Source organism: Strongyloides ratti (genome assembly GCF_001040885.1).
Source record: "Strongyloides ratti genome assembly S_ratti_ED321, chromosome : 2".
Lineage (NCBI taxonomy): Eukaryota > Metazoa > Nematoda > Chromadorea > Rhabditida > Strongyloididae > Strongyloides > Strongyloides ratti.
This window is the reverse complement of record NC_037308.1, coordinates 8,112,782-8,132,624: the sequence shown is the minus strand read 5'-3', so window position 1 is coordinate 8,132,624 and position 19,843 is coordinate 8,112,782. Positions and strand designations below refer to the sequence as shown.

General features: G+C 23.4%; 8 protein-coding genes across 8 annotated transcripts; 5 read left to right on the top strand and 3 right to left on the bottom strand.

The window, feature by feature from the left end:
* Positions 1 to 55: 55 nt before the first annotated feature.
* SRAE_2000259700 (Hypothetical protein) lies at positions 56 to 929 on the bottom strand (the record flags this gene model as incomplete). Its single annotated transcript, XM_024653683.1, has 3 exons — positions 56 to 196; positions 249 to 340; positions 401 to 929. The coding sequence occupies 3 exons, from the start codon at positions 927 to 929 to the stop codon at positions 56 to 58; spliced, it is 762 nt and encodes a 253-aa protein (XP_024507136.1).
* A 936-nt stretch (positions 930 to 1,865) lies between these two features.
* On the top strand, positions 1,866 to 3,351 carry SRAE_2000259600 (BTB/POZ fold domain-containing protein; the record flags this gene model as incomplete). Its single annotated transcript, XM_024653682.1, has 2 exons — positions 1,866 to 2,081; positions 2,122 to 3,351. 2 exons carry the CDS (start codon positions 1,866 to 1,868, stop codon positions 3,349 to 3,351), a joined length of 1,446 nt encoding a protein of 481 aa, XP_024507135.1.
* A 2,227-nt stretch (positions 3,352 to 5,578) lies between these two features.
* Positions 5,579 to 7,449, top strand: SRAE_2000259500 (Replication protein A 70 kDa DNA-binding subunit; the record flags this gene model as incomplete). The annotated part of the gene is made up of 2 exons (XM_024653681.1): positions 5,579 to 5,680; positions 5,722 to 7,449. 2 exons carry the CDS (start codon positions 5,579 to 5,581, stop codon positions 7,447 to 7,449), a joined length of 1,830 nt encoding a protein of 609 aa, XP_024507134.1.
* A 657-nt stretch (positions 7,450 to 8,106) lies between these two features.
* SRAE_2000259400 (tRNA pseudouridine(38/39) synthase) lies at positions 8,107 to 9,285 on the top strand (the record flags this gene model as incomplete). Its single annotated transcript, XM_024653680.1, has 2 exons — positions 8,107 to 8,241; positions 8,287 to 9,285. 2 exons carry the CDS (start codon positions 8,107 to 8,109, stop codon positions 9,283 to 9,285), a joined length of 1,134 nt encoding a protein of 377 aa, XP_024507133.1.
* A 525-nt stretch (positions 9,286 to 9,810) lies between these two features.
* Positions 9,811 to 10,563, top strand: SRAE_2000259300 (G9a; the record flags this gene model as incomplete). Its single annotated transcript, XM_024653679.1, has 1 exon — positions 9,811 to 10,563. One exon carries the CDS (start codon positions 9,811 to 9,813, stop codon positions 10,561 to 10,563), a length of 753 nt encoding a protein of 250 aa, XP_024507132.1.
* Positions 10,564 to 11,048: 485 nt separating this feature from the next.
* SRAE_2000259200 (RING finger protein 145) lies at positions 11,049 to 13,202 on the bottom strand (the record flags this gene model as incomplete). Its single annotated transcript, XM_024653678.1, has 2 exons — positions 11,049 to 12,892; positions 12,938 to 13,202. The coding sequence occupies 2 exons, from the start codon at positions 13,200 to 13,202 to the stop codon at positions 11,049 to 11,051; spliced, it is 2,109 nt and encodes a 702-aa protein (XP_024507131.1).
* Positions 13,203 to 14,118: 916 nt separating this feature from the next.
* SRAE_2000259100 (PTB/PI domain and Pleckstrin homology-like domain-containing protein) lies at positions 14,119 to 15,051 on the top strand (the record flags this gene model as incomplete). Its single annotated transcript, XM_024653677.1, has 2 exons — positions 14,119 to 14,538; positions 14,584 to 15,051. The coding sequence occupies 2 exons, from the start codon at positions 14,119 to 14,121 to the stop codon at positions 15,049 to 15,051; spliced, it is 888 nt and encodes a 295-aa protein (XP_024507130.1).
* A 351-nt stretch (positions 15,052 to 15,402) lies between these two features.
* On the bottom strand, positions 15,403 to 18,441 carry SRAE_2000259000 (WD40 repeat and LisH dimerisation motif domain and CTLH, C-terminal LisH motif domain and WD40/YVTN repeat-like-containing domain and WD40-repeat-containing domain-containing protein; the record flags this gene model as incomplete). The annotated part of the gene is made up of 5 exons (XM_024653676.1): positions 15,403 to 15,499; positions 15,630 to 15,719; positions 15,777 to 16,095; positions 16,150 to 18,253; positions 18,322 to 18,441. 5 exons carry the CDS (start codon positions 18,439 to 18,441, stop codon positions 15,403 to 15,405), a joined length of 2,730 nt encoding a protein of 909 aa, XP_024507129.1.
* Between the last annotated feature and the right edge of the window lie 1,402 nt (positions 18,442 to 19,843).

The window sequence follows — 19,843 nt, the reverse complement described above, 5'->3', positions numbered from 1 at the left end:
ATGAACAAATTATTTTTTACTTCAAATACAAAAATAGATATATACACAATATACATTAAATATATTTATGTTTTGTTGTTAAATCTATATTAAGTATATGTGTTTTGTATTTTTTTATTATGTTTTTATCATTACATTTTCTGAATTCAACGACATTATTATTCTTTTTTTGTTGAAATAATAACATTTGTATTATCTTTAAAAATGTATTAATGTTGTTAAAAAAAAAGAAAGTTGAATAAACTTACCTTTCCGTGTTTGACAGAGTTATTAAAATATATAAGTAAATGTGTAAATATTGGTATTTTATTAGGATATATTCCTCTTTTATTAAATTCTTCTAAAAGTAATTCTTTTTCAATTATTAATATATTGTCATGAAAATATCCATAATTATTACCAAAAAGTGCAATAGATTTTTCAGGACCTAAAGAATTAAAATATATCTCTTCTGGAATTGGGTAACTGCTTTTAAATTCAGTAGGAAAATTTCCTTTCAAATATTTAACAGATATTTTAATAACATCACCATCAACAACAGTCAAAGGAAAATACTTTTTTCCAATTGTACAATCTTTAATATCTTCAGATAATGTTTTTTGTAATGAAATTCTACTATTATAAACTATGTTAGCTGGAATACTTTTTGATAGCAACCATGCATTAAATTGTGAAAAATATAAATAAGAGTTTAAAGCATTTTTAAGAAAGATGTTGGGCAACGTTTGTATGTTTTCTTTCAGTGACATTAAATGTATTGAAAAAACTTCGATTGATATCACATTTGTGTCGTTTTCTCTAAGTATTGTATGAATGTATATAGGATTTCCTTGTTTTAAAAATAATTCTAATTGAGCTAACGTTAAATCATTAACTTTGTTATTGTTACGTGATATAAAAATTTGTTTTAATAATTCATAAATCAACATTTCTACAATAGTCAATTTAGAATAACCTAAAAATATATATATTATATGCTAATAAACATTAGTAAATAAAGTTAAAATAAAAAAAAAAAATAAAATAAAATTAAACGATATATATTAAATAACAAAATAATAAAATCACAACATTTAAAAAAAAAAAACGATGCATATATATATTGTTTTTTAATAATAGAAATATAACTACTATATAATGAAAATAAAATAACCTTCTATAATGTATAAAGTCAATCATATGTTCTTTTGATAATCATTAGATTTTCTTGCACAAAATACTTTATAATATATAAATATATATCATCACGTTTTCAATGTTTAGAGTTACTTCTATAGATAAAAATATTTTAATACGAGTATTTATATAAACAGATAATTTAGAATAATTATAATATGTATAAAATTATCAGATATTATTAAAAATTCTACTAAAGTTATTATCATTTTATAACTAATTGTTTTAAATAAAAATGTTTTCAATTGTTATCACATTTTGTTTGTCAGCCAATACTTTAACTTTTTTAAAAATACACATTATGTATTAACTAAATTTTACGCTTTATAGTTCTTATTTTTATTTATATTACCATGCTTTAAATATTATGTTTTATTTTTACAACATAAAAAAAAGAAATTATTTAGAAGTATAGATTAAATTTTTGGAAAGTATGCAATTGCTTAAACATGATAACTAAAATGTGTTTTTTTTTTCAAAGACTTATTATATATATGAATAATCAAATTTTATTTTAAATTATATCTATTTGTTATTTATAAAATCAAATTATAATTTTTCTAAATAACCTGAAATAAAATATATAATGATTTGTTTTCTAAATATTTAAAAAATTCAAATTTACCTTTTTGTCAAATAAATAAAAGATAATTTTTTTTGTTAAAATGTTGCATTTTTTAATTTAAAACATGTCGAATAATATAATTAATATTAGATCAGACAATCAAGGAAAAATTCACATTGTTAGTTCTGCTCATTGTGATGAATTTAGAAATTATCTAACAACTTCTGTTAAAAAAAAACAAGAAACTGTCAAAAGTAATGATATTATTATTGAATGTCAGGGGAAAAAATACAATCTTAATTACAATGTCGGAATAGGAAATAGTAAACTTATTAAATCAGTAAGTTTATTTAGTTTACAATTTTGATTAATTTTTTTAGTGGTCAAATAAAATGAATAACAGTGGATTTACTATAGATTTAAGTGATTGTAAAAGTGAAGCAGTTGAAGCTGCTTTAACATTGTTACATACAGGAACACTTAAAATTGCAGACGTTAAAATACTAGATGTTTATAGAGTTTTAGTTAAGTTAGAATGTCATACTCAAGAAGAAGACTTTTATAATTATATCAATAAATGTATCATTGGAAAAAAAGATAATACATCAATTTCCAATGAAAATGAAAAGTTAAAATTCAATAGTACAATATCAAATAATTCTGTAGTATGTAACAAATTGTTTCAAAAATTGTTGGATGATGTAACAAACATCCAAAATGATATTAATTTTCTTGTTAAAGAAAAAAAGAATGTACCAATTTGTGAAAAAAAAACTATCAGTGATTTACCAGATATAAATGTCAATAACGGAGTTTTAAATACAAAATTAATCGTTGGGAAACATGTTTATGACTATAAGAATCTTGAAGAAATTCGAAAACTTCCAGAAATTTTGAAAAGAAAAAAAAATAATATTGTTTTGGGAAAAAAAAATTTTAGTAGCAAAGAAATAAATGATCTTAATAAGTTACCTGATATTACAGATTATGAAGATGCTAAAATTGTTGTGGGTAAAAAGGTTTACGACATTTGTGATATTGAAGACTTTAATAAAATACCAAATTATTTTGAAAAAATTAAAGAATCTCATAATAAAATTAATGATCATACAGAAGATGTTAGAAAATATATAAGAAATGATTCAAGTCAAAGATCTACTTCTGTTGATTCAAATACAAGTAGAAATTCCTATGGTTTTAAAAAAATGCAAATCAAACCAAAAGAAATAAAAAATGTTCTCATTGAAAAAAAAAATAATAGACATGGAAATTTCACTAAATATGTTTCACAAAAGAATATTGTAACTCCACCAGGACAAGGTAACTATATTACAACTGAAATTAACCCATCAAATAATCATTTTTCAATAAGAGATTCAACAGCTCGTGAAAACTATCAACTACCTTCAAACTTTAATACAAGTTCTATAAAACTAAAAAATTTACCTGTACCTAAAAATAATAAGATTATTAAACAAAAAAAGGATGAAAAAAAAAATTTACCATTTGGTTTATCGAACAAAAAAAATTCAGAGTCAAATGACATTGTCTTCGTTCCACCAATAGACTTTTTTAAAAATCATTACAATGGACCAAATTATGAGCATTAGATGAAAATACAATAATGAAAATTATTTAAATTTATAGTTAATATAGATGCCATTAAGCAAAGCTATATTAGAAAAAAAAATTTCAAAATAAATAACGTTTATTTGATATTTATTCTTTTTTGCACCAAACATCAAAGTATATTTATGTGACACTACCACATAAATGTATATATATTGTTACATATAAAATAAATTTGAAGTAACATTATGTTGTTTTCAATTCATTTCAAATACATATAAAAAGTGCTTTTGAGGAAATAGATAAATAAACCACAAAAATATCAATTTTTTTTAAAAAATAAAAATTCTTCACAACACTTTCAAATAATATTGATATATTCTTAACATATTGATATTAACAACAGCCAAAAAAATTTTTTTTTGTAAATTTTATAGGTTAACTATTTTTGTTAGATAATTGTATAGTTAAGAAAATTAAGACAACACATTATCAATTTAATGACATTTAAAAAATAATAAATTTATTATAAACAAATTTTTTACAATCTAAAATAGAATTGACAACAAAAACCAAAGAAAAATAACATTAATCTTTCAAGCTTATACTTTATAGGACATATTTTATAAAAGAATTTTATTAAATTTAGTCGGCCAAATAAAAACATTTGTTTTGAAATATAATTTATATCTAACATTAATAAAACAATTTTTTATATATGTGTACTTTTATTTCTAAAATAAGAGATTACCAAAATTTTGACCTTTCTGAGGTATGTATTTTTTCAATTAATATACTAGTTAAAACAACCACGACTTTGGTCGTCTCAATTTTATTGATATATATTAAGAAGTATTTAATTATGAAAAAAATTTTCAAAAAATTATTATTAATTAAAGGTACCAATTTCCTGTTGCCAACCAGATTATATAAGAAAGAATAAAGTTTTAGAAATGATAATATATTTTTAATGAAGATAAACATTATGCTCAGAGATGGTTTTTGATCTTATATATAAAGTCATTTTCAAAAATGTTGTAGATTTTTAAAAATTACATTGTATATTTAAAAATAATTTTACAAAAAGAAACCAACAACAAATACGTTTTTTTACCTTTAACCTTAATTTCAAATTAAAATCAATTAAAATCACCTTTTTGCTACAATATTTATGAAAACGTAATTTTTTTTTAAATTGATTGCACTTTTTTGTCTTAAAAAATTTTGCAAAAGTTTAAAAGTTAAACAATTTTTCACATGTCTCATATGTATGCATTGAAGATTTTATCACACCAAGTTTCATGTTTAAAAAAAAGTACAAACAGTGTTGGAATAAAGCTTCCATAGTAAAAAATATAAGATTATGCCATAGATATAAAAAATAGCGATAAAATTTTTGATATAATTTAACTTTTTTGGCATTGTATAAATATCTTTTCTAGATTGCTTTATTGAAATTTCTAACTAATACTTTTTTGGGAAAGATAAATAAGAACATTATCATAACCACTATTTTACTATTAAAAGCAACTGGAATGTACCTATCCTTTGACTGCACTCCTCCAAATAACAGTAACTTTTGTAGTAGCAACTCAAAATTATGAGTAAAAAAAACTTTAATGTATAATATGTCATTTCAATGAAATTATCATATTAATGATAGTTTTTTTGAATGAAAAACATACTTATTCTGATTATTAGTAATTATTCGTAGTAATTAGAATTTCCTCCCAATTATACTTAGAATATCATTAGTATTTAGTCAATCTCAAAACATCACCTTAATTGAATTTATGTCAAGAGTGTAGAAAGAATAGGAATTTTCCATAATCTTTTTAATTATTTTAAAAAAAATCTTATCTTTGAACGGATATCAATAAAAACTAAATTTCCACGGCTCATTGGAAGTGTAATTATTTTATTTTATTATTTCTACCTCGTGCTTGGAAATTGATGTTTTATTCATTTTTTCTTTCTTTATAATAATTTCGTTCTAAGAGAATTTGATTTTGGCGCTTTGAGATTATGTCTTTTTTTGTTTTATTCATCTAAGTACATTGCATGGCGTCTTATTTCGGTTTATAGATTTTTTTTTTAAATGCTTTTTTTCATTGTTATTATATTTGTTACTACATTTAGGATATTTTTTTTGTTAATTTGAAAACGTTAGTTGTATATTACCCGATGTCTCGTTTTATAATTCTCAGTTAGTGTATTTTTAAGTATTTTCAGAGTTCCTCTTATTAAAAATTATTTTTAGTGTAAGTCATGACCACTGTTGGTAAACAAGAATTTGAGTTAAGTCAAGGTTTTTTCCAATTACTTGCTGAGGAACGTATAGATGGTGTCAAGCCAGTACTTCAAATAATGGTTAGTTTTTTTTTCAACAATTTTATCTTTTTTTTTTCTAGAACAGTCGTTTTACGAACGATGGATCCAGTATTCGCCTTCGTCTCAATGATGGTTCATTTTCTTATGCAACTGTTCTTGTAAGAGATGAGGGTCTTGAAAAATTTAAGACATTTGGGATGGATAAATCTCAATCTATAATTAGACTACTTGATTATTGCTCAAATGCAACCATGAAAGATGGTTTAAGAAGAATGCATTTAACAATAAGGGACTTTGAATTAATTTCAAAAGAATCTCCAATAATTGGGACTCCTGTGCCTCATTCAGGGAATGCTGAAGAACATGCAGGATTCAAAATTCCAAATATGACTCAGGCGCCGTTAAAAGAGTCTAATTCTCATGTTCCATCATATGGAGTTAGTAAAAATACTAAACCTGTAAAAAGCGAATGTTCATCTAATGATTCTTCTATTGTACCAATACTATCTATTAGTCCTTATTTAATGCAATGGAAGATTTGTGGTGTTATTACGGATAAATCAACTTTACGTGAAATCAACACACCAAAAGGACCTAGTAAAGTATTTAATTTCTCCATTGCAGACAAGGAAGGAACTGAGATAAAAGTATCGTGTTTTGCGGAGGCAGCCACTCAATTATTTGATCTAGTTAATTTATCCGAATCATATATAATCAAAGGAAACAATAAGGCTATTAAGACATCAAATAAGCGATTTAATACCACAGGACATGAGTATGAAATATCAATGAGAAATGATGTTGAAATAACTAAATGTGAAGATAAATTACCCGTACCCTCTCAAAAGATTGATCTTGTTCATCTTTCAAAAATAAAGTCACATACTGGTGAATGGATTGATGTAATTGCCATAATAGATACAATGGATGAAACCGCTGATGTTTCCACTAAAAATGGAATGAGACGAAGAAAGACGCTTAATCTTTTGGATAGATCTGCTGTTTTGGTACAATTAACTATTTGGGGTGAATATTGTGATGAATTCACACCTGATATGTTGCATAAACCTGTTATTTTAAAGAATGTTTTAGTTAACGAGTTTAATGGAAATTGTGGATTAGTGTTTAGTTTTAAGTCGAAGATTATTCCGTCCGATGATGATGAAGGTATTCAAAGTCTTCTCAATTGGTATTTGGAAGAGCGTGGAACCATTCAAATCACTGCACCACAAACAACCACTAATGCTCCTGGTTTTTCACGTAATTTAACAATCCATGCTGCACTTATTGCTAGTAGTAAGAACAAGGATGCGGGATATTTCCATGTGGTTGGTAGAATATCAAGATTTAAAGAAGGTTTAGTTTACACAGCTTGTGCTCAAAAAGATTGTAAAAAAAAAGTTGTCTCTCAGGAAGGACAGTTCTATTGTTCAAAGTGTGGTGGTGATCCAACAAGCAGCTTTAAATATTGTTTTTTGGTATCTTTTGAAATTTATGATCATAGTGGAAGTCATTGGTTGACAATGTTTGATGCTGGAGCAGAGAATTTGTTGAAAAAATCAGCCGCTGAGGTTGGTGAGATTTTACAAACGCATGGGGATATTGATGGTCATAACATGGTTGTTGGAAGTCTTTTAAATTCCATTCATAATTTTAACATTAAAAGTAGGGTTGAAATTTACAACGAGATTGAAACTACTAGGTGGAGTGCTTTTGAAGCGAAGCCTCTCGACTTAACGAAATATGTAGATTATCTTCGTTCTGTAATTACTGAGGCTGAAGATGCCTGTGTTAAATTTGGTCATTAATTTTTTTTCTACTAAGTATTTAAAAGTGATTGTAAATTTAAAAGAATTGTTTGAATAAACTTGTATTAACATTAATTTTTTGTAATCGGCTTTTTAAAATCTTTTACTAGTTTAATTAAGATTTTGATATACCTTCTTGGTCACTGAACATTTTTAAAACGTTTTACAGGAAATTTGTTTACATTATGATGTTTTTGGCACTGTTATTTGGTTCTTAATTTATTCATCCTTTATCTATGCTTCCAAAAATGTTCTTTTAGAAATAGAATTTTGCAATTTTCACACAACTTTTGCTAAATAAAAACAAATATTTTAAAACTATTATTGTTGCTATTAGGATTTTCATATATTCAATATTCGAAGCAAAAATTCTGTGAATAAATTTAGTATAATGACCAAAATGATTTCCAAAAAAATGCTTTTGCAAATTACCTCTATATGGTCAACTTGTTAATTTAATTATTTTTTATTTTTCAAATACGTGGGCGATTTACCACATGAAAATTTAAGTTTGGTTCCTTAAACGAATTTATTGAAGAACCAAAATTCATTTGATTTAAATATTGTAGTTATGTTTTTAATGTGTTATAAAATATTTAGTAAAATTTTTTAGAAATATTGTATAAATATGTATCTTTTTTTAGAATAATTAGAAATATGTCTGAAAAGAATGAACGATTTTTTGATTCTAATTTATATCCAAGAAGAAAAATAGCTCTTTTATTTTATTATTTTGGATGGAAGTTTGATGGATTAGTTGTACAAGAGACAACTGAAAATACAGTTGAACAAGTGAGTTTTTATAAGGGAATATAATGAAAATTAAATTATTGTTAGCATATTGTTACGGCACTGAAAAAAACTAAATTAATAGATGATGTAAAAGAGGCTGATATATCTAGATGTGGAAGAACAGATAAAGGGGTATCGGCATTTCAACAGGTTATTGCAGTTACAGTTCGTTCAAGTGATGAAAATGGAAAGTATGTTTATTGGAAAGATGGTTCAAAACCTATAAATGGAAAGTCACTAGATAAAGAAATGCCATTTTGTACGATGTTAAATCGTTTTTTACCATCTGATATACGTATTATGGCATGGAGTCCGGTAAGAAAAGATTTTAGTGCAAGACATAATTGTTTAAAAAGAGTTTATCGTTATTTCTTACCATGTATAAATTTGTCAATTTCTTCAATGTCAAAAGCTTGCCAATTTCTCAAAGGTGAACATGATTTTAGAAATTTTTGTCACATTGATAAAAGTAAAGCATTACGTGGTCTAACACATGTTAGAAAAATATATGAAGCAGAAATTCTAGAGCCAGAATGTATTGGAATTAATAGTTATGTATTAAAAATATCTGCAAGTGGATTTTTGTGGCATCAAATTAGGTGTATTGTTTCATTATTATTGGAAATAGGTCGTGGAAGAGAAAATCCAGAATTAATATTAGACTTGTTAAATATTACTAAATTTCCTTCGAGACCTGTTTATAATCTTGCTTCCGAAATTCCATTATGTTTATATGAAAACAATTATAGTGACGAAGATATTGAATGGATTTGGGAAGAAAAAAACAAAAAGGATACTTTAGTAAAATTACAAAAAGAATTTTTAGAATATCAAACTAAGGCAAATATTATTAATGATATGCTTAAGGGATTTGGTGAATTATCTGGTCAACTTGTAAATGATCCATCAAATAATGGTTTTGATGAATTTATGTTTGGTAGAAACGAAAAAAAGGCATATATTCCAATATCAAAAAGGCCACTTTGTAAAGGAATAGATGAAATTAAAGAAGATCTTGTTAAAAAGAAATCAAAAAATATGTAAAATAAATATATTTAAATTTACATACAGATTTTAAAATTCTTGTTAATAGAATATTATACATAAATCTTAAAATTGTAAAGAAAGATTTTCATTTGTCAAAAAAGAAACAATGTGCAATATTTGTAAATTGGTGAAATATTCTATTTTGATATTTTAATTGCAAAAATTACTAGTTATGCCCTTTCTAACGTATAAATATTCGAAAATATTCTTCGCAGGATACAATGTTTTTAATATAAGTATTTTTATGTGACAATAAAAAAAACCGTACATCTGTTTCAGAGCAAAATAATTAAAATCAAACATTTATTACTTATGTTTTGTTTTTTTTTACTTCATTTATTTTATGCAATTTTTTTGATCGATATTTTATATTCTTTGTTATTGCTAAATTGTGTGTCTTTTTATAATAATAAAAAATTACATTAATGACTTTCAATTTACAGTTTAGAAATATTACTTATTATTCATATTGGCTAATATAAGCTAGATAAAGATTTTTTCTAAATTCAATCTGTTGATATCATGAAAAAATATCTAGCTCCAAATGTTACGGTGAATGAGTCAATAAAGGAATTTACTTTGAATTTCATAAATATAGATAAATCTATCTATAAAGGAAAAGCAACACTTGATAAAGAAATTGAAATAGATAAGAAGTTTAAAAAGTGTACATGTGACAGAAATCATATGAATAAAGATTATTCAGGTATAACAAGAAGTTTTTGTAAAAATTATGGAAAATTATATCAATCTTTACAATCATGTGGAAATCCCAATTGTGTAATAAAATTGAATAGAATGAAAAAAAAAGCTTCAAAGCTACAATTAGAAGTTTTTCTTACAAAAAACCGTGGATGGGGGTTAAGAACAAGAAATAGAATTATGCCATTTCAATATATATGTGAATATGTTGGAGAATTATGGTTAGAAGATGAGTATGACAGTAAGGAAAAAGGTTGGTATTGTTATGAAGTTCAAGCTAATGGTATCACTTATATATATGATGCAGAAAAAGAAGGAAATTTTGCAAGAATGATAAATCATAGTTGTAGTAACAATTCTATTGCAATTGCTTGTTCTCTAAGAGATGATTTGATATATAAAGGTGAAAAAATTCCTCAATTGGGGATTTTTGCTGCAGATAAAATCATAGAACCTGGAGAGGAAATATGTATAAATTATAATGACACATATTTTATTGATGGTTTTGATTGTCTTTGTGGTTCTGATATATGCATTTCAAAAAGAAAAAAAAGACGTCGTTGTAATGAGTAATCATAAAAAAAAACTATAAAACTTTTAATAAATTATTATTTTTAAAATTTCTTTAAAAAATTGATAAAAGTAAGAATTTATTAAATTTTTATATTGGCAAAATAACAAAAGTATTTATTAGTGATTTAGGAAAACAAAAATTTAAATGAGGAATAATATTCAAATTATTAAGAAATATTTTACACATAATTAATACACATAAATTTGGATTTATACATTTAAATATACTATCTCCAATCATTAGTTTGATCACAAAAAAAGTTGTTTTTTTTTTTCTATAAAAATTCAAATTTTGAAGTTGTTATATTTTTTAAAATTTACACAAGTTAAAGTGAAATTTTCTTTTAATAATTGTAATAAAATTAGTATATTATGTATTGATAATATACTTCAAAGTATTAAAAATGTTTTATTAAAAATAAGTTATTGACCAAATATGAAAATAATTAATATACAATATTGTACTACCAGTTAATTTTGCTAATTCACTCACTTTCCCAATCATCCATTGTAGCTGTAGCATTAAAATACATTCGTTGACCAACATTACTATTTAACATCATTGTATCTAAATTAACACCAGTCTCACTGGAGTCAGTCATTGAATCTTCAGAGGAATCATCAGATGAAATAGAAGATGATCTTTCACTATTTGACATATTTAAATTGTTGATATTTATATTATTTTGATTAATAGGATTCTGTCCAGCTAATAATCGTTGTAATTCACCATCATTACCATTACCTTCAATCATTTCAGCTTCTTCTTTTGAACTTAAAGAGTTATAACATAAAGGGCAAACAGTTTTTACAAACATCCATTTTTTTAAACAATATCCATGAAATACATGTTTACATGGTGTTATTCTTGCTTCACGTCTCATTTCCATAAAACATATTGCACATAAATCTTCACATTCTTCTAATTTTTTACCACTAATTTTAGGTAATTGTTTAATTTTATTTACAGCTGTAAATCTTGCCTTTATTGTAGCTATACCTGTTTGAGTATTTTTATAAACATTAAAATATGTATGAAATGTCATAATTGTTATTGATATAGTACTCCAATATCCATAAAATGATGCAAATATACCATGTAATACAACAAATGTTGCCAAAAATAATTCTAAAAATCTTGTTAACGTTCTACAAAAAAATATTAAATCATCTAATAATTCCCATGGTTCCATTGCCTTATTTTCAATAACTGTTAATAAATAAATTATAATTGTTGATATTGTACGTATTGATGTTAATGTACAATTTGCTACAATTATTACACACCATAAATCTATTGGTAAAATATCCATTAATGTGAAAGACATAATTATAGGTGATATTGCTAAAATAAATGAAAAGATTAAACTTTTTATGTGGCGAAATTTTGTGGCACTCCTTGAGGATGCTAATGCTAACATTTGTGGTTCTAAGAGATTATAAAGACTTTGAAATAATGCTGATAATACTATAAATAAAACTAATGTTAACATAAATGTTTTTTGTTCAGTTTTCATTCCAAGTAAACCAGCTTGTGCACAAAGAAGTAATAATGTTAATGCTTCTGTATATCCTTGATGTCCCTCTCTTTCAATACCTCTTTCATTATTAAATATAACATATTGTATACCAACAACAATTAATTTACATATTTGTGATACTGTTAAAGCTAATGATAAAAGTGATATTGGTGTACATGTACAATCAGCAATTGTTGCTATTAATGCTGATCCTAAATCATCAATAGATCTTTCTTTACCATAATATTCATATACCATTTTTGTTATAAGCATTGTTATCCATGATGTAGTTAATAATTGTATTAATCTTAAACGTTTAAATATCATTACAGCACCATATCCTATACCTCTAACAATTATTATTGTTCTAACTTTTTTTAAACCATTTTTTATTTCTCTATTTAATAATGGTACTATATAATAAATAAAACCACATATAATAAGAAAATTCATACAACATGAAATATTATGTAAAACAATAAGTGAATCTTTAGGAACACCACACATTCTTCCAAAAATAGGTAATACATAAATTGGTAATATTGGTATTTCAAAATCTGATGTTAATTTTAATAAACATGATTGAAAAACTGCTAATGCAACTTGTGCAGCTATATATGAACCATGTCTTTCCAGTTTGACAAATGAATCTAATCTTAAACTATCATTTTCAGAATTTTGTTCACCCTCAATATAACATGATGACATATAATATCCAAAAGCAAATAACATAAATGAACTTAAATGTGTATAAATTGTAAATAATTTTCTTAATGGTATTAATAATATTACTCCACATATAAATAAAACTAAAAAAAAAAAAAAATTTTCAAAATTTAAAAATGTTTAATTACTTGAATAGCTTAACATAACAGCAACTGAATCATCTAAATTTCTAGAATGAACAAATTCTAATATACGTGTTGAATCTAAATATTGTAATGATTCATTATTAAAAACATCCTCTGTAATTTGTGTAAAATTCATATTTTTTTTTCTCCACCATAATTCAAGTAAAAGTGGACCTGGTAATCTTAGTACAGTTTCAAATAATGGTAAAATAAAATGTTTATGATCATCTAAAAATCCATTTCCTAATGTTCCAACACCAAATTCCATATTTAGTTATTTAAAGAAATTAATATTATACAGAAAGTATAATAATTATATACAATAATATTATAAAATTATATTTTAAAATGTAATCAATATGTATAAAAAAAAACTTTGAATAACTAAAACAAAATAATTTAGTGATATAAAAAGAATTATTTGGTAAAATAGTTAATTATTTTAAAGTAGGCTATCAGATCACGATACAAATATGTTATATTGGTAAAAGAATTATATTAGACATATGATTTAAAATTAAACCTATATAAATAAAATAAAGCACCATATTTTAATGTATTGTTATAAATAATAGCTTTTATGTTTTAGATGGTATTATCAGAAAAATTTTTATAATTTATAAAAGATAAGCAATTGTTATTGACACATTTAAAAATATATACCGTCATTTTTATGATAGTTTTTGATATTATTATTAATTTATATAAAAATATTTTTATAATCTTTTTTTTTTTTTTATAAATTTATCATTAATATTTTAGATAAATTAAAATGTTATATTTTATCTAAAATTATTATTAATACTTTAAAAACTTTTGTAATTGAAAAATCAAATATTATTTTTAAGTACAATATAGTATAACTGGAATAAAAATAAAGTGATTAATGATATCAAATCAATACACAAAATTATTTATATTTGTTAAAATAAAATGTAAGTATTAAGAATAAATAAAAGATATTTATTAAATTATTAATGTGTCAAAATGGTACTAAATGAAAAAATATATAGGTGCACGAGTTATATAAAATTACAAATATGAGAAAATATAAACAAGATTTAGAAAGTCAATAAGATTTATGAAATGATATTGTAATAACTTTAATATACTCTTATTATATATAAACTTTGTCAAAATTTTTCATTATTAAATATATAATTTATTTATATTAATATAATAAAATGATATGGTTATGGAATAAAAAAACACCAAAAAATTATTACTATGTATGGTATTTAGGTGCAAGGGAAACAGATTCCCTTCGAAATGAAGAAGTGACAAAATATTTAATGAAAGAACAATTACAAAATTGTTATGTTAAAATAGGTAATAAGGCTACTATATCATTATCAAAGAAAGGTTTAAAATTAATTCAAACTATACCAATGATGGATAAAAATGGATATATTAAGATGAAAACTATGTATATTAATGTTCCAGCACATTGTATAGCATTTTCTATGGTTGGAAATATGCCATTTAATGATACTGTAGCAGTAACAATGATTATACTAAATCCTGAGATGCACTCACCAATTCATTTACATGTTTATAGATGTGATTCATCACAAATTGCACAAACAATGCATGAAAAAATACAAGTAAGTATAATTATTAAAAATAAAAATTATAAATAAAATTTTTAGTATTTAATTAGTTTATCTAATAATCAAAGACTTCTTTATAATTTGGAACAACGGTTGTATTTAAAAAGTACAATTAACAATTCAAGATATTTATGTGAATTTGATGCAAATAATTTTATTAAAAAAAATACTATAATAAATAATTTTGTTAGAAAAAATTCTATTGAAGGACAAAAATCAAGATCACGCCATTCAATTGCAGCATTGCCATATAATTATGGTATCTCAAGTAGTGATAAGAATTTGAATACTAATTTATTCAATTTATCACAAGAAAATAATAGAATAAGTATGGAAAATTCATTAAATTTATTTAATAATTATTATGATACAAATATTACCTCAAAAAGATTATATATTAAAGAAAAAAATAATACTTATAATGGAGGGGGTCAGATGTCTTCATTAAAAAAATTGTTTAAAAAAAAAAGATTACCTATTTCAATGTTTAATAATATTAATGATTAGTTAAAATATTATTTTATTATTATAAGAATATAGTTAATTTAAAATATCATATAGATTAAATACTATCAAATAAAAGTTATTTAAAGAAATTATAAAAATAATTTTCTATATATATTTTAAATATTATTGTTTTTTTTTATCTTGTGTTATAAGTTTAATAACTAAAATTTATTAAAAATATTTGTTTAAACTATTATTATTAAAAAAAATATATATATATATATATAAATATAAATATAAAGTTTAACCTATTTAATAAAAATATTTTAAAAAAATGAAAAAAGACAGCATATTTTAATATATTTTAGAATATTAATAATGCATATATAAATAATTTTAAAAGAAAATATTTTAATATTCATTTACAACATTATTTAATGGTAAACTCCATAAAATAGCTGATCGATCTGCACTAGTACTTAAAAATGTAAAATCATGTGGATGCCAGCTGAAATAGAAAAATTAAAATAGAAAAAAAAAAATTTTTTTGTATGCATTTCATTTTTATATATATATAATTTTCTTTTTACATTCCAATAAATTAAAATGTTTATAATAATAATAATTTAACAACTTACCGACACTGTATAACTTTATCTGTATGTTCAGCTACAGGAAGATATGTTAATGGAGATGTCAAGTCACCTCGCATATCAGTTATACTAATCCTGCAACAAATAATTATTTAATGTTAAAAAAAGTCTTTTTTTTTTTGTTTTATTTACCTTTTGTCATAACTTCCTGATAATAAATAATATGCAGCATTTGAAAATCGTACACTTCTAATTTCATCACCATGAGGTCTATATACTTGTACAACACGATTTCCCGTAATATCATATAACATAACTGAGGCATCCTCATGCCCTGATACTAATAATTTACCATTAGGATCAACACATACACTTGTCACTGGAGAATTAATATTTTTAAAATTTTGTGTTATCACTTGTACAGGACCATTTGCCCTGACATCCCAAAATTTTATAGTTTTATCTTGTGAACATGATACAAATGAACAACTATTGTCCCATGAATATAAACCTAAAATTGGTGCAGAATGCCCAGTATAACTTTTAAATGTTTGTGCTGTATTACAATCAGTTAATGATATCTGACAACTTCCGGCACCACCTGATACCATGATTGATGTATTATTCATTGAATCTTCCATAAATATAATATCTCTTATTGTTCCATCTAACATTGTTAATTCTGTTTCTGCAACAATTGTTGCAGTATTAGCTTGAAATGACATTAAATGTATTGTTTTATCATTTGATCCAGTAGCTAAAAGTTCCCCAGTTTGATTAAAAGATGTACAATAAACTGATCCACGGTGTTGTTTAGGTCTTGATAAAACAATTTCAGGTTGTGGAAGGTAACTTCTTGAAATTTTACGATTATTAAGATTACTACGAACATCAGGATATCTACAAATATGTAATTGTTTAGAATTTGTTCCGATGGCAAAAAATTTTCCTGATGGATGAAATGCAACTGCACGTATTGCTTGACTATCTTCATATTTACAAACAGGAATAAAATGTATAGAATTTTGTGATTGAACATTTGATAAATTGTCATTATTTATTGTTTTTTGAATTGTATACATTGGAGATTGTTGTATCATTTGCCCACCAATTCCTCTCTCATCAACTAACATTTTTTGATTATTATATTGTTGTAATTGATGAGATTGTGAATAATTTATTGGAGGATAAAATTGATTTTGTATTGGTGGCATTTGTTGTTGAGGTATATATAAATTATTACAATTCATTTGATTGATAGGATTCATTATCATTGATTGTAATAATGGATTAGGAGGTATGATTTGTTCTTTATATGTACGATTAGCAAATTGTTGAATAATTTGTGATTTCATTAATAGATTATTTTGAGATAAATCTTCTCCATTCATAAATGTTCCTCCAGGTGTTGATAATTCAGGAACAGGTGGTAATGGTATTGTACTTCTAGTATTAAGATTATTATTATATCGTCTTGTTATTTCATCTAATTCTTTTCTTGCTGAGGAACAGTCAAATGTCAATGAATTTGGAGGTATTAATGATGGTGATGATGACATAGAATGTGATGAAGCTGAACTACTTCCTGGATTTGGACGTGTCGTCTTTGATAATTCACTTTTTTCAAGCATATTATCAATAATTTGACTTTGTCTCATTAACTCTTCACCCCTATTTTCATTATCTTTTATATCAATTGAAAAACCTGGAGCCGTTGATTGAGACATATGTTGGAGGGATCTTTTTGATGAGGATAAAACTTGATTTAATGAGCATGATGAAAACATATGTGGTAAAGACATCATTGATTGTGACATTTTTTGTGCACATTTCAATTTGTCATTTGGAATCATATTATATGGAAAGTTACCTTTTGGTTTAATTGGTGTAGCAAGTATCTGTTCTGTCCATTGTGCATCTAATTTTGATCTTTTTATTGTATCAACTTTAAAATCTATTGACATTTGTTGAAATGGCATTACAAATTGTTCATTTGATACTACTTCTAACCATGATATTAATGATAAATCAGCTCCACAAAGTGATGGTTTTGGTTGTAGTACTTTTGAGGATATCTTTGAAAAGTCAATTTGTTTTATATCACCTAACGCCTGACTTTGACAATAATCAACACAATTTTCATAAAAACATCCTTTAACTATTAATTGTAATAATCTACCATTTATTGCAACCTCCTCACGATGATCATTTTTTTTGGAAGAACTTGATGATATACTTTTAGGTAATAAAGCCTCCACTAATGGTAATATTTTAGAAAAACATTCTACTCTTGCTGAGGAAGGATTCCAATTTTTAAAATCTGTATGATCAGATAATTTTGGTAATGTTAATAATGCACAAAGATGCCTATAATCTTCTAATGTTGGTGAAATATGTTCAAGATCTTTTAAACATTCAACTATCTCTTCAACGGTAAATTCATTATCATACATAGGACCAGGTTCTTGTTTAATACATAATAATTCAAAATATTTATATTTTGTTATAAGATAACGAAATGTTCGAAAATCAAATTCATCTAACTCTTTTAATGGATCTATAAAATCTAAAGCATTATCCCATTGTCCATCCAAAATAAGTTGTCTTAGAAAAATTATATCATCTGAGTAATCACCATTAATAATTCCTGTTTCTCTTTCTAATGATAACTAAATAATATAAAAATATTTAATAATAATAATAATATTATATATATGTTAAAAAAAAAAAGTTATACCTGAGCAATATGATAACCATTAGTTTCAAAAAATTCTAGAATTGCTTTTAAAACATCTCTTTCTTTAATTGTTATATTTACTAAAGGTAATATTAGAGAATTTGTATTAGATGTTGTCATAACTTTTATTAATTAAATAACATTTAAATAATATAGAAATAATATTTGTATTAGATTAAATTAATATAATAAAAATAATTATAAAATTTAAAGTTAAAAATAAGAAATTCTTCTGAAAAATAATAAATTTTAATAAATAAAAAAATTTAAAATGCATGATATTTGTTTTAAATGTTTAAAAAATATGTAAAAGTATATACCAATTTTCATTTATTTTATATAACATATATTTTACATTAATATAAAATGATTCAATATTATAAATTAATATTTTTAAATACTTTTTTTTTTAAGTAATAATGGTAATAAAAATAATATAAAAATATTGTTAAAGTCCTTTGTAGTCTATAAATAGACCTAAAATGTTGTTGATACAACATAGAGTGACAATATAACAGTGGAATATGAGTCTACATTTACTATTATTTGAACATTTATTATAGCATAATAATCGACATACACTTCCTTTGATTTTAAATATCATTTAACAATCGTAACTTCTTAATTATTCTTACCACGAGATTAGTTTTTTATATTTTACTACACAACTTTTTTTTTAAAATAAATAAAAAAATATTTAAATATTTTATTTGTATAAATAAAAATAAAAATTAATCCATAGTAGAAGCTAGATTTTCTCATAATCGATGTAGTATGTAGGGTCAGATGGTTAGTCAATTTTATACAATTTAAATTGGCATATATACCATAAAAAGAATATGGAAACAAAAGAAAGAATAACCATTTTACTTAAAATTAGATATATATATATAAATATATAAATATATATATATATATATATATATATATATATATATTACTTGGAATAACAAAATTATTAATAATAATAATACATTTTTTTATTATTTTATATAAAAATAAGAAAAACAAATAAACAATTTACATTTCTTTTTTTTTTAAATATTTCTTTTTAATAGTATTAAAATCTGTTAAATTAATAAAAATTGCAAACAATATTTTTTAACAAAAAAAAAGACGATACTTTTTTTTTAAAATACATTTACATATTTTTACTAAAGCTATTTTTTATCATTATATATATTGAAGAGTCACAATGTAAATAAATATTCTTTGCCAAATTGTATTTCAATTTCTTCAAAATATTTTTTACTAACAAATATAAATCATTATCATAAATAGTTTATAAAAACTAAATATGTTTTTTTTTTAAAGTAATATCAAAACCTTTATTTACTTATAAATATTAGTAAAGTTTTACTAAAATAATAGTAAAATAAAAGGTATTTCTTTTAAAATTATTAATATTATTTTAGGATTAATTGAGAGTTACTATATTTAGCTTTATAAGTTCAAATAGATAAAATTGACGCCGCGGCCAAAAAATTCACATGTGTATTGATAATTTATTGGAAAAATAGTT